At 42.0% G+C, this 15960-nt stretch overlaps 1 protein-coding gene across 2 annotated transcripts in view; it reads right to left on the reverse strand.

The window, feature by feature from the left end:
* The window catches only part of INPP5A (inositol polyphosphate-5-phosphatase A), a 309623-nt gene that overhangs the window by 50699 nt on the left and 242964 nt on the right, over positions 1-15960 (reverse strand). For both annotated transcript variants that reach the window (XM_048505609.1, XM_048505610.1), the window contains exons 10-11: positions 13912-14007; positions 11426-11500 (exon numbers count right to left, since the gene is read on the reverse strand). In XM_048505609.1, coding sequence (XP_048361566.1) covers positions 11426-11500; positions 13912-14007 — 171 coding nt within the window. The remainder of the gene's footprint in view (positions 1-11425; positions 11501-13911; positions 14008-15960) is intronic.

The following is a 15960-nucleotide window of genomic DNA, read 5'->3' on the forward strand; positions in this document are numbered from 1 at the left end:
ATCAAACCTTCATAAAAGGTCTTTGTTGGTTCAAAAATTCTACCATATCTCCTTCTCTATATTGTAGGATATAATTTTTAAATTCAATGTCTGTTATTGTTTAATTTTGGATTGTTTAAAAAAAAGGTCAATATCGAATTATTTTGAAATTTTGGAATCACTTACAGCATTGATTTTGTACTCCATTTTGTCTTTTCTCTTCAGAATGCAAATATCACAAAAATTATCCACAATAATCATAGCAACTGGAGATTTACTTTGAATGGAGCCAAGCATTTAGCATATGCTTCAGGAGCTCTTCATTTGTTATAAACTATTAATATTTTTGATAGTTACAGTATATATTTTCAGTCCTTTAACTAAATAAACCCATATGGAAGCCTGAACAGATCTGCATGACAGTTTATTGTAATTTTGGACATCCCACTGAATCAAAGAAATTCTTGATCTTAACAGAGATTAAGCAACTCTCCAAATCAAAATGGAATTAAGTTTTCTCCTAATGACAGCCTCCAGGAAATATGAGTCCCTTTGTGAATTTGGGTTGTTCTTGCTTCCCCATAGTGCTTTCCCACATCACCTTTTTACTCTTAGGTCTATGGGAAGTTTCCAGGGAAGTAATTTTGTGACATCATGCCAACTCAACCAGTGTCAAGGGCTGGATTTACATCTTTTCCTTACCCTTGAACTTTTCCTTACCCTTGTACCTCACAGCAGCTCAGCCAATCCCTGAGGAGCAAAATGATCAATTGATTCATACAGTTATCAGTTTTCCAGTTCAGTATGCACAATGGGGCATGGGCATCTCATATGATACAATATGGTGTCATTGGCCATCCCCTAGAGAGCAATGAATCCTCTGGGGAAGAGCCCAGTAAGCCCAGACCAGGTTGGGAACCAACAAGGGCTGGACTTGGAGCAACCAGGGCCCTTACGGGCTGAACAACAGCCAGGTCAAAACTCAGAGCCAGAAGTGCCTGCAGAAGAAGGCCGTGCATCCAGCCCTGCTCCAGCTATAGAGACTCAAGCACCTAGCTCACCTGAGTCTACATGTCAGCTAAGGTAGAGACAGGGAGTTGTTGCGTGTTAAATGAAGCTAGCTCAGAGACGGCACCTTCTGCAGCTCAGAGACAGAACCAGTCTTCACAGGATGAAGCCTGACATGCTGGAAGAGCCTATATCAAGCAGGTTCACAGAATATCCCTGCCTGGATGCAACAAGGCACGTGACTTCTGCACGATTCCTCCGGCTTGTTAATTCTGTGTATTTTGACCGTTGGAATGGACTTTTGACATTGAAACCTGATTCTCAGACTGGACTCAGCTCCATGCTGTAGCCTGATATCTCTGCCTGGCAGTAAGCCAGGACACATGTATACTGAATGCGCACATGTCATCCTTCTCCTCAAACCCTTCATCTCATGCTTGAGCTGGAAGGTTGAGCATTCAGGAACACTTCAAACATGCAAAAGAAAAGCACTATCATGCTGATTTTTATTTTTTATTTTTAATCTGACTGCTGCCAACCTCCAAAACAATTCCTTTACGATGCTGCCTAGCAACCTAAAGAACAGGAGGAAACTAGAAAGTTTGTGATGTTTAATTAGTATTTCTAGGGACTCCCAATTATTTTTGAAGCCCCTTTGAATTCTGTTAAAGCATTTAGAACTGTGCAAAAATTGTGCATGGGTTGGCAACTTCTTGAGCTCAACTTGGAGAGGAGGGAAGACTGAGGAACAAAGAGAGATTTAGGAATACAGTCCTTCATAGGAAGTCCACATAGGCTGTAATCATTAATAGTTCTACCAGTCAGACATGAGTTCATCAGTTTGATCTGACCTTCTGCTAATGCTGATGTTAAATTATTCAACAGTGTTTAGAGACCAAGAGCAGCCCAAGACAGAAGTGGGGTCAGCTGAGGACAGCGCAGCCCCACCACCTCCAAGGTGGTTTGCAGCTCCGTGTGAAGTATATAAAGTGAGGAAAAACCACAGAGGGCTGCCTCTATGAAGCACAATGGGTTGTGCTACACTTTTAGGCTTAAGTCGACATCAGTGAAAAAGGGTGCGCTCCTGTGCTGAAATCTCTCAGGAAGTCGACTAAAATCAGCTCTGTCCCCTGGGAACACCCCCATTGGTGCATCATGGGTAACAGCACCGGAAGAGAACTGGCACTGCAGCTACGTTCACACTTGGGGGAAGTTTAGCTGTGTGTCTCCCCAGTGTCGCGATTAGTGCCCCTAGTGATGGCATCATGCAATTTCCACAGCGCTTTCGCTACCCCCCCCCACCCCCGGTTCCCAAATTGCACCGTTAGTATTTTAGGATAACATGTTAATTTCTTATAATAGTGATATGTAATGAAACAAAATAGCCAAGGCATGATTTTTCCCCTCAGCTGCAGTTTTTAGTCCTAGACAGGGGCGGAACGATGGGGAGCTGCACCCAGGACACATGTGCACCCCGCATCCCTGCCACGCCCCCAGAACACCCTCGCCACACCTCTGCAGAGCCCCCCCTGGCACTATACCACTGGCCCTAGATATGAAATGCATGAAGAAGATAAACAGGTGCAACATCTGCCCTTATTCTGAGATTCTAGTTGGACATTATAAAGATAATCCCCCATCTATAGTCAATAAAAACATGTAATTGCTGCTATATATTTAAACTAGCAAGCCAGGCCATGCTTCGCTGTGGCTGAGGGCAGTGAGGTCTGAAAGGAAGGGAGGAGGAAGGGGAGAGGCCATGTCGGCCCGTTTGGGTGGAAACACTCTTCCTTCCTCTCCCTGTGAGTTTTGGAGCTGTTGGTGTGGCTGAGAGTACCTCCTCGTTCCCTGATTGGGGCGGCTTGGTTGTTCCTAACGCCCCTCTGTGCAAGCAGGTTGCCACCGGCAGTCCACACAGGGAAGCTATGAGGGAAGTGAGAGACTGCAAACCTCCCTATTTAACTTAACTGCTCTTCCCCTCCAGGAGGACGCAGCCACTCGCTCCCTTTTCTAGACGGACCTTGGAAACCAGTCTGTGGCTTCGCTGCGGCTCACTGTGGGGAGGTAGGCAGGAAAGGGAGGAGGAAGGGGAGAGCTGTACCGGCTTTTCCAAATGGCTCAGCTTGGAATGCTCCTCCTTCTTGTCCCGGTGTGTTTCTGGGGGATTCTGGCAGCAGGTGGGTTCGCCTGGCGTGTGCATGCACGCTGCTGCGAAGGCGGCCAAGCCACGCCCCCCAGCACGGCAGCCCCTCATTGGTCTGCTGTGGGTTTGGGGAAACGTCCCTTTTACCAGGCTCCAGTGTGACTTGTGAGCCCGGTGAAGATCCGAAAACGTGCCCGCAATGGGAAGCCATGCCGTGTCCAAATTTGGGGGCAATCTGTCCAGCCGTTTCTGCGTTAGGGTGTGAGTAACAAACTCATGGTTAGTTTTATATATATATATATAGATGGGTGCTGAACAGGCAGGTGTTTTCACACAAATCAATAGCAATTGTAATTTCTCCTTGTATAGTTAACATTTTTTCTACCTTCTGTTGTTGAACTTACCAGGGAACAGAGTGACATCATAACAGAAATCAGTTGTAGAGAAGATGCATTAGAAATGCTTTCAAATGTTCAAGGAATACTGTTACTTTTGAGCACTAGTCCAACAACCCTGATTATCTATCTACAATTCAAATTTTGTGTTGGTGGGATTGTGATCCACAATAGCAGCACTGTCTCTTTTCACATCAACAGAGGAGGCAGTTCTGTAAATGAGAAGAGATACCTTCTCATTTAGAGAGATACATCCCTAATGCTTCCTTTTAGGAGATATCTTCATAATGCTGTCCTCTCTTCTAGGGAAGGCGTACACCCAGAGGTATATCACAGCAAACATTGGGCTCCATGCAGGCATGCTCTTTGGACTAAGAAAAACAAATCAAAGAAGTGCAGCAGCTGACATTTATGCAGAATTCAGGGGATGGATTCAAAGCATCACTTTTCTGATTCTCTAATGCAGTAGAATCCACTCCACTACGTGTACAGAGCCATAGTTTCCATCAACCAAAAGAGCCACATGACTACTGTATATCTTGTATACCACACTACCAAACCACTGCTGAACCACGGCCAATGCTTGGGGCAAGGAGAAAGTCTTGCAAGTCAGGTCTTGCACACAAAACAGTGGGCAAGCTTTCACGTTCTCCAGAACTCTTGATTAGGTAGCATGTTAAAATAAATGCTTACCTATGTTAAAAGCCATGCAGTCACTGAAAGGAGACAACAGAGGTTGCAGAGGAGGGTGGGGAGTTGTTGGACAGGACTTGCCCTTCCATCTGTAACATAGTGTTTGCAACTCACGGATACTCACAGCTTTCCTGTCCTCCAGTAACAGCTGTTTCAAGTTGGGAACCAAAGCTTTTCTGAAACTTGATGAGCAGCACATTGAGGAACAGTGCTCAGAAGAGCCATAGGTAGCATGTCAAAAGCTACATGTGACTACTAAGCACCTGAGTAATACTGCCCTAATAAAAGTATATTTCCTTGTGGTCTACATGTTTATGATTCAATGACAGTATGAGCAGGTGGCATCTTGCAGGTGACATCTTGAAAGTGTGAAATTGCCATCATGAATAAAAACGGAGACAGAACATGGTCTTTCCACATTTCCTCACATAATGATTTTGATTGTTCTGACACTTAGCAGTGAGTCATCAAGAAATAAACTATTGAGTGAGGGAGGTGACATGTACAATGAAGATCAACTTTTTGGAGAAATCTCTATGGTGGGGGGGGGTAGTTTTTGACAGTATGACATCTTTTAGAGAATGCAGCCCTTTCACCCTGCTCTTTTTTGTGTGTGAAGCAAAACCAGTTCCAGTTGACCCTCAGGGTTGCAGCCTATAAATGTTTCTTATTAGGGACTCTCAGTGCACAAAATTCTGCACTAAGTATATTAAGTTGGACAAGATTAAAGAGGAGCAGCTCTAAGTTTTTGCATCTCAACAGAAGCACATCATATCAGAACGTCAGAAAGGATTTGTATCAGGGAAATTTTGCCATGCTTTACCTCTATTTTTTTCTAGTTCCTTTTGTATAAACAAGATATACACTGTAGTGCCATTGTGTGGTTCCAATATATTTTATTACTTGACAATATTATTTTACCCCACACATAAGATTTATTTCTGGTCTTCGTAGGCTTAACTACAGCTCCATTAACCCACTTTTCTAACAGTCCTAAATGCATTTACTATGAAATGATGTCCAGATAAATGTGTTTAAGACTGGAATTCATGGTTGTATTGGAAGGAAGCTTTTGGAAAAAAACCGAATAGCACTGGTCTTTAAACTGACTGCAATAAGCCTTACCTTGAGAAAAAAAAATAGGGGCATTAGCTGTTAGTAAAATACAACTCTGAACAGAAATTGTACAGTATTTCTATTGAACTAACCATCTGCATATGTTTGCGATTTTTCACAAGTGTGCCAACCATTCCTACATCTTTCTTGAGCATTTTTCTTCTAGATTACGATGTAAAAAAGAGAAGATAACAGTGTATGGACAATGATAAAGTAGCCTGTTGACAATAAATATTCGTCAGGTGTTGTCACACTGGCACAAATTCCACTGTTGCTGAAGAAACACCAAACTGATAAAAAAAAAGGTGGCTCCGGGAAAAAAATAATCAATGGCTCTTGAGCTAAAGCAGTTGCTAAACACATAAGAAAACATCTCTATCCAGCAGCCATATTGCTGTGAAAATTCCCAAGCCTTGCATCGGTATAGCTAAGGAAAATTTAATCTTCCCAAATACTCATCAGGGCACTCCATCCTGCAGGCCTGACAGCCCCACTTATAATTAATTATACAATTTCGATGGGAATATCGACTAAACAAAGCTATAAATCATAGAAAAAGTCAATAGGCATGGACACATTCAATCATGTCCCGACCAATGATTACTACTCTTAAAATACAATAATTATTTTCAGGAGCCAGCTTGAATTAAATTTCTGTCAGGCGGGTACAAGGCTGGTGGGTGATGAAGGATGCGATGGATTTTTTGGGTTGAATTTGGCCCAGGGACATTTATCCTTTTAGATAGGTAGTTTGTTTTTAGTGATCATGGTGCTGCGTGTTTAACTAGACCATGAAGATTAGATTATCTCCAATGGCTCATTATATCGTTTATCTTTTTCTTCCCTTCTTGATCGGGAAGATTTTCTGCTTCTCAGTGCGTGAATGAAATGGCAACAGATTTTGAAATACAATGTTCTAAAGCGGCCTGTCCGTATGCGCCTTTGCAAGCAAACCCATGAAGAGGCATGCATGGAGAATTAACCCAACCGTTGCTTGAAATGCTGCCAGCATGCCAAAGGGTTGCCATAAACACAAGTGATTGTCCTTTGCATTAAAAATAAAGTAGTGAAATGCTGCACAAATACAATTACAATCTTTCAAGCAGTTTTTAAAAAAACAAACAGAAATACACATAGGCTACATAAAAAAGGGTGAGTTTTTTTCTTGTGTATAGATATTGGCATTTCTAGTGAGATAGCGTTGTGATAAAACTGAGCTAAAGTATAGCTTTCACATAATGCCTTCAAATTCCCCCACCCTTGCTTTTTTTTGCTGTCAAGTCACAGCTGACTTACAGCGATCCTGTGTGGTTTTCAAGGCAAGAGACGTTCTGAGATGATTTGCCATTTACCTGCCTCTGCATTGTGACCCTACTATTCCTTGGAAAGCTCCCATCCAAATCTTGCAAGGGTCAAGGCTGACCGTATGAGACTGGCCCCACTCAGCAAGTTTCCTTGGCAGAGCAGGAATTCAAACCTGGGTTTCCCCAATCCTAGTCTGACATTTCAACCATTTCACCAGGCTGGCTCTCACAGAAGGAGTATCTGTAATGTATGTGGATAGCCAGCAATGTTTCGTTTTTATTTACTCATATATTTAGCAGATAATATTAACTTTAGATTGACAAGTTCCTAGGTATTCATGTTGTACTACACCAGGACTGTATGCTTGTGTGTGCCCTCAAACACAATGGGAACGATTGTGTCCTAATATGTCAACCCCAGACAGGCAGTATGGTCCTACCGTTTGAAGATCTCAATGATAGGAGCTCATTTAAGCTCAGCAGCAAGAATGAGATTTCAAATCCCTGCTTGCCTATCATCATATGATTATTGTGCTGCATAAGCAGATCCCTGCATGCTGACGTACTTTACGACCTTGCTGAAGGAATAGTGGTCCCTCCATGTTGGATACAGGGGACTTCAAGTTGTTCTGTATTGAGATTTTGCCGGTTCTACAACCATGTTTTGTAGGTGTTGAGAAATGGAATATGCCATGCCCCGTGATAAACAATTTGGTTCCAACCAGCTATCAGGACAAGCATGGACTTTCTCTCCTCTCAGTAGTTTTCTTTGACCTCTAGGAACATAATTCCTAGAGTCATGGGACAAGAATAAAAAAAAAGACATGAAGGTCACAGATGGTATTGAGGAGGAGAAAGAAGGCAAACTATTCCTGATTCTCTTATCTGTAAGAGCACCTTTACTGATTTAAGAGGGGTGATTTCACTCTTTCCCCCCTGCATAGCAATCCTTATATGGCATGACTTCAGGAATCAATTTCATGTAGGTTGAAAAGGACAACTGGAAGGAAAATGGCATCCTCCAGCATCTTCAACTGAATGTTGATTAGATCCAAGCTAACAGCCCTTTATGCATGCAGTGCTTAACCCGCAGCCATCAGCTTTGCAGTAGGCTTTTCCCACTTTTTTTGTTTAAATGGGATTTTTCTGCTGCAAAGTTTTTTCAGCTGAGCCAAGCCACCATTTTACCTGCCCATTCTCTCTATGCAACCTCCAGTCAGGAAGGTTGCTCTCTGCTGCTTTTTTTGGGTGGGTGGGTAGGATATATACTGTTTTGGGTCTAGCTTAGATTTCACTGGTCTACTGCTCCAGCAATAGCTCAGCAATGTTAAAAAAAGAGAAAGATCTTCCAATGAATTGCTGCCCTGAAGAATGGGAGGAACTGTTGTTGGGTGGGTCAGGGAAGGTGGGGAGGAGCAAGAAAACCCCAATGCAAGCCAAATGCATCCTGCCTCCCTTTGCTTTCCTTGCAAAGTGAGAGGAAAAGTCACAAAATAGATATGCACATCATTTTCACTACAAGTTGCACAGCGCTCTGGGGAGCTCTGGCTAATCACGTGATAAAGAGAAGCAGGAGGTGGGTTTCCTATAGGGAGACAAGTAGGCAGGATAGAGAAAAACCATTTGTCCTCCTACCAGGAAGGGAGAAGATACATGGCTACCGTGTTTGGATACATGGCTATTAAACCAAAGTTTAATATGTGCAACTTAAGTTGATTGGAGAAAAGGCACATACAGGATCTACTTCCAGTTGCATGATAGGTTAGAGTGAATCCTTGCACTAAAACCCTGTTTGTGTGTAGCTGCTTCAGAATGTAACTGTGTGCCTCTAACGTGAATGCAAAATAATCTTAAAGCATGATGTGGCAGTGACCCTGTATAAGAACAAAGTTCCTCCCCTTAACATTGCATGATTGGAGATCAATAAGTAACATAAACATTACACAACATGATCATTTTCACACTTTATGAAGTGATTTCAACAGACAAGGAGAATTTCATTCCTAAATGATAACAAGTGTTCTTGTCTTCATGTTGGTAAAAAAACTGCAATAAATACATGCTTCCACCAATACCTGATTTTCTAAGGAATTAGTTTGTGCAGTAGATCTCTTTATTAGTCAGATTTACTGCTCTGAACATCAATACTATTGAGGCTTCTGGCTTACAATGGAGCACTGCTAATTTATACCAGAAGAAGGTAAGAGGCCACGAACATTACAAGACCAATTTGTAAACATGGAAAGCTTTTTTGTGTTTTTCCAAGATACCATTGAGATTACGGTTCTCCTGCTATTTCTGATAATAAATATTTTTCACGTGGGATCAGGCTATGATTCATTAACAATGCACTACGGAACAGAGTGCCTTCTAAACCCACTGATTCACAATAGCATTGTAAGGCTATATGCAAAGATGCAAAACAAATAATTAACCCCCCCTCCCCCAAATTACACCCACTGCATTTTTTTCTACGACTTATCAATCAAATGAGGAAAAGTATGAAAAATAACTTTTGGAGATGGTAACATTTTGGATTCTTGTATTCTGCCTGAAGTTTCATACTATGAAGAGCTGATCTAACAATTGCTTCTAAATGCTTGTTCATGAAATATTCAGCCATAATTCTACCCCCTCCCCAATATTATATTAATGCTACCGTTAAAACAGCTTAAAATGAACATTGAACTTCCAAAATAAGCATTTGTGAGACTCACAGCAATCTTAAGCCAATCTATTCAAAATCCTACTCAGGTCTATTCAATCGGGCTTATTTCCGGGAAAGAATTCTTAGGATTGCACTTTCAGTGATCCTATGTATGGATAAATTAGAACCAAATGCGTTTATTCTTTTGCTGTACTCTGAGTTTTTTCTTTCGAAATAATGGATACAAAATAGAAAAAAGATCATCGTGAGCTTAAATCCAAATGGAGTTTAAATCTTGGCTAACCTTGGCAAAATGTAACCAATCTTTTAATGTAAGGAAAATACTGAAATCATTTGCCAGTTCCATAAGAACAGGAAAAAGAACTAAAATGGGAACTACATATTGTTTCCAAACCAATATTCTAGAACAGGGGTCTGCAACCTGCGGATCTCGAGATGTTAATGGACTACAAATCCCATAAGCCCCTGCCATCATGGCCAATTGGCCATGCTGGCAGGGGCTGATGAGATTTGTAGTCCATGAACATCTGGAGAGCTGCAGGTTGCAGACTCCTGTTCTAGAAGGTAAACAATACATCTGTTAGGAAATGATAAAATTTTGTTTAAGGTAGAAACCAAATAACATTTCTCACATTACATATGTCATGTTAATTGCTTTCTGTTTGTATGAAGTTCAATTTTAAAATACATATAAAATAGATGTACGATGCAAGGAGTTAAGAGTTTTGAATGTCGAACCTCACAAAGCAGTTGTAAAGTAGAAGAAATGTGTGAGCGCAGTCCAAAAAGGCAGTCTGAGCTGAAATGACAGTCCGTTTTGAAAGTGTCTGGCTATTCTGAACACCTGGTCATTTAGAAGGATGTTTCATCAACTCCCTCGTGTTGTACAGAAAAAAAATTATTCTTCAAGAGAAAAAGAATCTAATGCATAACAGAAATCCAAGGACTCTCGGAGCCATTTCTCAGCTTTCTTCATGAACCCTTGCTCAAGTCTGAAGGGTAGGCATGTGGAAAGTTTGGCAACTGGCCATTTAAAATATTCAGCTGTGCTCTGAACAGGAACAAGAAATAAGCACAGAACTGAACATGTAGTCATATTTTACAAGAGGTGGGTTAATTTTGTACCTGTATATTTTGTACTAGAGTATCAAAGGTAATCATCAACCTTGAACTCTCATCTTTCGCTGAAGGCAGATTCACATATTCACAAAGCTCAAGTGGCAGACTTGTGGTCACCATGAGGTCTTTGGATCAGATATATGCACCTGTAATTCTCTGCTGGGAATGTCATTCCCAGGGGCACATGAGTACAGCTCAGATCAGGATCATGGTATGTGAGGAAAAGATGCTTAAGCCTCTCTCCCTGCTAACTGCCTAAACCAGTGTTTCCCAACCTTTTCGAGGTCAGGGTACCCTTGACCTCACTCTTCATATCTCACGGTACCCCTGCCGCCATCCTCCACCTTCCCCTCCCATTGCCCCTGCTTGCCACACCCCCACCTTCCCCTCCCAGGGTGAAGGGAAGCACTAGGGGTGGTGGCGGCTGCTGACCTTGTGGCAGGCCCTGCCCCATGGGCCAGCTCCATGTCCTTGCTGGCGCCGGTGTGAGACACCACAAAAATTAGGGGGGGCGGGCGGTAGTGTTGCCATGGTACCCCTGGGACATGCTCACGGCACCCCAGGGTACCACGGAACCCTGGTTGAGAATGACTGGCCTAAACTGAAACAGCTCTGGGGAGCTATGATTTGCACTGCTGGGACAACTTATATGTAGCCATCAGTTTATGTAAGTTTCCCCAATTGACAAATAACAGCTCCCTGGGGCCATTTCATGTTGGGAAAACAGTACAGGAGGCAGCTTAAGCATCTTCTCTTCACACCCTGTGGTCTCTTTCGATTTGTAGTTCGCTTTATTGCGTATCACTTTGTGAACCTATTTTGTGGCTGCAAGGCATTTCAGAAACTTAAATATATACAAACAAATAAAATAAAAGCATGGGTTTGCCACAGTCAGGATTGTCAGCGGGCTAGTGTTTTTCCAGTCACACTGCTGTGACACCCCATGCTTTGAAGATCCCAAAGCTACATCTATAAAATGAAGCGTTATCAGAAAACTTACCGCAGTGCCATTGTTATCTCTAAAAACGTCTTGATTAAAATAGTCAAAGAGCTTCTTTTCTAACTGTAACATGACCTGAAAAAATGAAGCAGAGTTTAAAAACAGCAAAAAGAAAAAAAAAGTTTCCCAAATTGTACAGTTTTTACATTGTCTCTACAAGTTAGTTCTTCCGACTTGCTTTTCTTAGGCCCTTTCTGCACGGGCACCAAGTGGGGGTGCGTCGGCATAAACAATGCCGACGCAGCCCCCTGGGACCATTCGCATGGGTGGCGGGCGGTGGTGCAGCCTTTGCACAGGCTGTGCCGTTGTGGAACGCCATACCTCTCCTCCTGGCTTCCAGCGCATAGCAGAGACCAGGGGACATCCCCCCGCAGGCTGGAGTGGCGGCTCTGGAGTCGCAGGCCAGGGGGACGTGTCCCCCTGGCCTCTGTGATGCGCCGGAAATCAGGAGGACTGGTACGGTATTCCGCGATGGTGGTGGTGGGGGGGAATGGCGCCATCCAGCTGCCGCCGCACGGCAGCGGTTGGAAGACGCTGCTTCCAAAAAACCTCACTCAGGGAGCGAGGTTCGGAAGCAACGCCTTCGCGCCACTCGGGGGTGGTGAGGTCAGCGCAGCAGCGTCGGCTGTGTGAACCCCTCCCCAGGGACGCAGTTTTTAGCACCCCTGGGGTGCTGTATTCCACCCGTGTAGAAACAGCCACAGTCTCTCAGTGTTCTTTTATTTAGACAGGGGTCTTTTTGAATTAATGAGCTCTGTAAAATCCATTTTTGAACGCTACATTTCACTTTACTCTTCCTTATGTGTAAGCAAAAGTATAAACCTGCACTGCAGAAATGTTAGGTAAATCTGTTTTGCCTCATTAAACTTGTCTACATGTGTCTAGTCAGAAATTAGGTAGTTTGCAATAGTAGTAAGGGAAGATGGCACTGTAATAGCATGCAAACATGAAGAATATAAGTATTTCTTCACAATTTGTGTTTGGGACACTGAATGTTGACTTCATTATCACTGTATCTGCTCTCAGGAATCTGGAAGCTTCAGGACTGTTCCTATAGCTCTTCTGCCTGACATCTAGTTTTTTTCTATGGAGGACCAATCAATTTGCAGAATGAACAGTTCAGCCACAGGAATACCGAGTCAATGAGTGAAAGTAGGCCTTATGACTAACATTCACTCCAGGGGGAATCCAGATGAACAGAACAGTTGCCACCTGAGCACTCTTTGTGTAAAGAGTGTGAGCATTAATTCCACTGCTCATTACTCAAAGTGTTCTGAGAACCTCTGGAAAATGTCTGATGACCGTATTTCTACCCAAGTTAACTTTCTAGCCCAGAAACCTCCACTGAGTTCTCAAATCTTTTTTTCTAGCCTCTTCCTCCCATCTTCAAACTTAATTAGTAATCATGTACTTCCTGTGCACCCCCTGGTCTTCACACCCTTAATATCCATGTGGTTCAAAAGTAACATCAGAAGCAATTTGCAGCCATAGCAAATTAACTACTGGCAGCTGCTGCTAATTTAAAGCATATTATCTATGGATATATCATTTCCTACCGTTTATGCAGTTTTCATTGCAACGAAATGGTGTGAATAATAGTCCAAAAATAACTCTAGAGTCAGAAAAGAAACTCATTCTCTAAATCTGGATGTCTAGATGTCTGGATGGTGGTACTCTTCTCAACAACCAAATCCTGGGTGTGACGTCCTCAAGATTTAACTATGTATATGTGTGTGTTTTAGTGTGTGCCTATTTAAATCTGTGCATTGCTTTTTATGCTTTGCATCCTTGCAACTGTTAGTGGTTTTTTTAGGCACCTGGAGTCCAAACAAATAAGGATGGACATAAATATTTGAAATAAATACATTTGTCAATGACCATTACCTTTTCTCACCATTCCAAAGTGCAAGCAGGGCAGGAAAAATCAACCTCTGAAGACCCATATCAGTGAGGGACATATACCTCACATTCTTTTATCCACTATAAGCAGACCATTAGGAAAATCTGAAGCCATCTCATCTGTTATTTGCACTCAGAAAATTAATCTGAGAAGTACAAGCTGTATATACTCTCTAGTGGATAATTGCCCTATGAGGTTTTATGCTGCAGCATCTAGATTCATTAATTCGAGATACATTAAAGCCTTCAGAAAACTTCCGGAACGAAGATGTACCTATGCACTCCGGTTGGGAAACGGCTGCATATTCAAAGTGATGGTTGTAATGAACTGTGAAGACCTCACAAAGGATAACTGCTGAGAGTTCAAGAAATTATCAGTAGTCAAGACTACATGGGGAGGGTGAGGATCCCATCACCTCATTAATGTGAAAGTGAGTCCTATATCACTTATTGCATTCCATAGTGGATTTCAGAATGTATGTTTTGGATATGCAACTTGAACTGGTTTTTGTTTCTTGTAATGTTAAAGGCTGAAAAATCTCCAACCATGGTAACGTTCATGACACAGATTACAGCTGGTTACATACCTTTCGGTCATTATCAGATTCACGGAATATTAGCTTGACTACTTCATTAGTATCGGCAGCCCGGACAGTCTGCATGGTAGCCTTCGCACAAAGTGTCTGATAAAAAAAGAAGAGTACACACAGAGGGAAGAAAAGAATTAAAACTAGTTCAGTACATATTTTAAAAGAGAGACATATTTTAAAAGACTGAACAAAATTATAAATTAAAATCAAAGTTGCAGGCACCTAATTTCAGTTCACTTATGAAGAAATAAACATTCCATTAGCCCTAGTCAAAATCAGCCTGAAGACTGGAAATTAAACATAGAACACATTTATGTGTAGTGTCAAATCACTTATTCATGCAACTTCTATTTAGTTATTTCTTCCTTCTGCTCAAAAGTAACTTGGAAGCTTAATTTGAAAAAAAAACTTTTTACACTTTGACACCAACCATATTTATACATGTAATTTCCACCCTCTGTTTTGCTTTGATTCAAGTTGGTAGGACCAAAAGGTTCGTTCTCTCTTTTATACTTCAGGAACAAGTGGAACATTGAAACTGGAACATTGCAGCAGCAGACATGTCTTCAAAATAGGTGCAACTTACAAATCTCCCTGGAGGAAGTCAAATGAATTCCTGCCTCAGATATTAAACTGGAATTACACAGAGAAGTCACATGTAACTTCCTCTCCAAACCAATGCATAACTTCTGAAGATGCTCTCAGATTTCACTTGGCTTTTCGTTTGGGACTGTTACATTACAGTTACTTGCGAATTTCAGAATTTGACCCCACTGCCACAAGTACTGAGAATATTTTGCCTATCAAAGTGCATCATATTTTCCCCTAGGATCTTAAAATACAGAGATTAGTACTTGCTAGACAGGCAGTTTGGAGACAGAAATTAAGTGACATTCTATAATTTCCATTTTCCAATTGTTAGTATAGCACAAAATACAAATTCTTATTCTTTTTGAGTATACAAATATTAAAATAAACACTGGATTTTCCTTCCTCCTAAAACAATAATAAAACAATCTTGTTAATATAAATCCTTTTCAGACTTGAACCTCTACTAACAGTAATATTACCTTGCTAGTAAGTATTACTAACCAATGGAAAATTTTCAGGCCATTTTTAAAACATAATCTCTCAAATGAACATGGTGGATAATCCAATCCAGACTGGGGGAGGGGGGGAGCTCTGCAGTGGCTGGGAACAGGGTGGGGAGGTGGTGCCACACCACCTCCATTGGAATTCTAGGCAGCACAGCAAGCAGCAAGGGAGAAACCTCCGCTGGCATCTGGAAATCTCCATTGAAAAAAGTGACTTGTGCCACATGGTTTTGTAGAGTAAGTTACAGGACTGCACAGGGGGGGTTCCTAAACTGAAAGCCCAGCTGAAGCCAACCACTGTCGGCTCCACCTCCAGGAATACCCCTAACCCTCCTTTATGTCAATGCTACTCTGGGGGCAAAAGACCCTTCCAGTTGGGCACCACGGAGCTCTGCAGCAACCCCCTGCCATCCTGCTTACTCTCCCTGCCAGCATAGGTGCCATTTATTCTAGTGGGGTGGGCAAATGGGTTGGCACAAGCCTGCGCAGCTCTCTGCCCCCATATCTGGACTGGGCTATTAGTCTACTTTAATGTTGGCTATCTATCTATCTATCTATCTATCTATCTATCTATCTATCTATCTATCTATCTATCTATCTATCTATCTATCTATCTATCTATCTATCTATCTATCTATCTATCTATCTATCTATCTATCTATCTATCTATCTATCTATCTATCTATCACCTACCTACCTACCTACCTACCTACCTACCTACCTACCTACCTACCTACCTACCTACCTACCTACCTACCTACCTACCTACCTACCTACCTACCTACCTACCTACCTACCTACCTACCTATCGATCTATGTATCTATCATCTATCATCATCTCGACAGGCTGAGAAGCCCTCAATATGGCCATGGCTTTTCATTTTCTTTTACTTAACCCCAGAGTTAATAACTTTTTCCACACATCCTCACAATTTGCCTCGCATCCCATTTT

Source organism: Sphaerodactylus townsendi, linkage group LG08, assembly GCF_021028975.2.
Source record: "Sphaerodactylus townsendi isolate TG3544 linkage group LG08, MPM_Stown_v2.3, whole genome shotgun sequence".
Classification (NCBI taxonomy): Eukaryota; Metazoa; Chordata; class Lepidosauria; order Squamata; family Sphaerodactylidae; genus Sphaerodactylus; species Sphaerodactylus townsendi.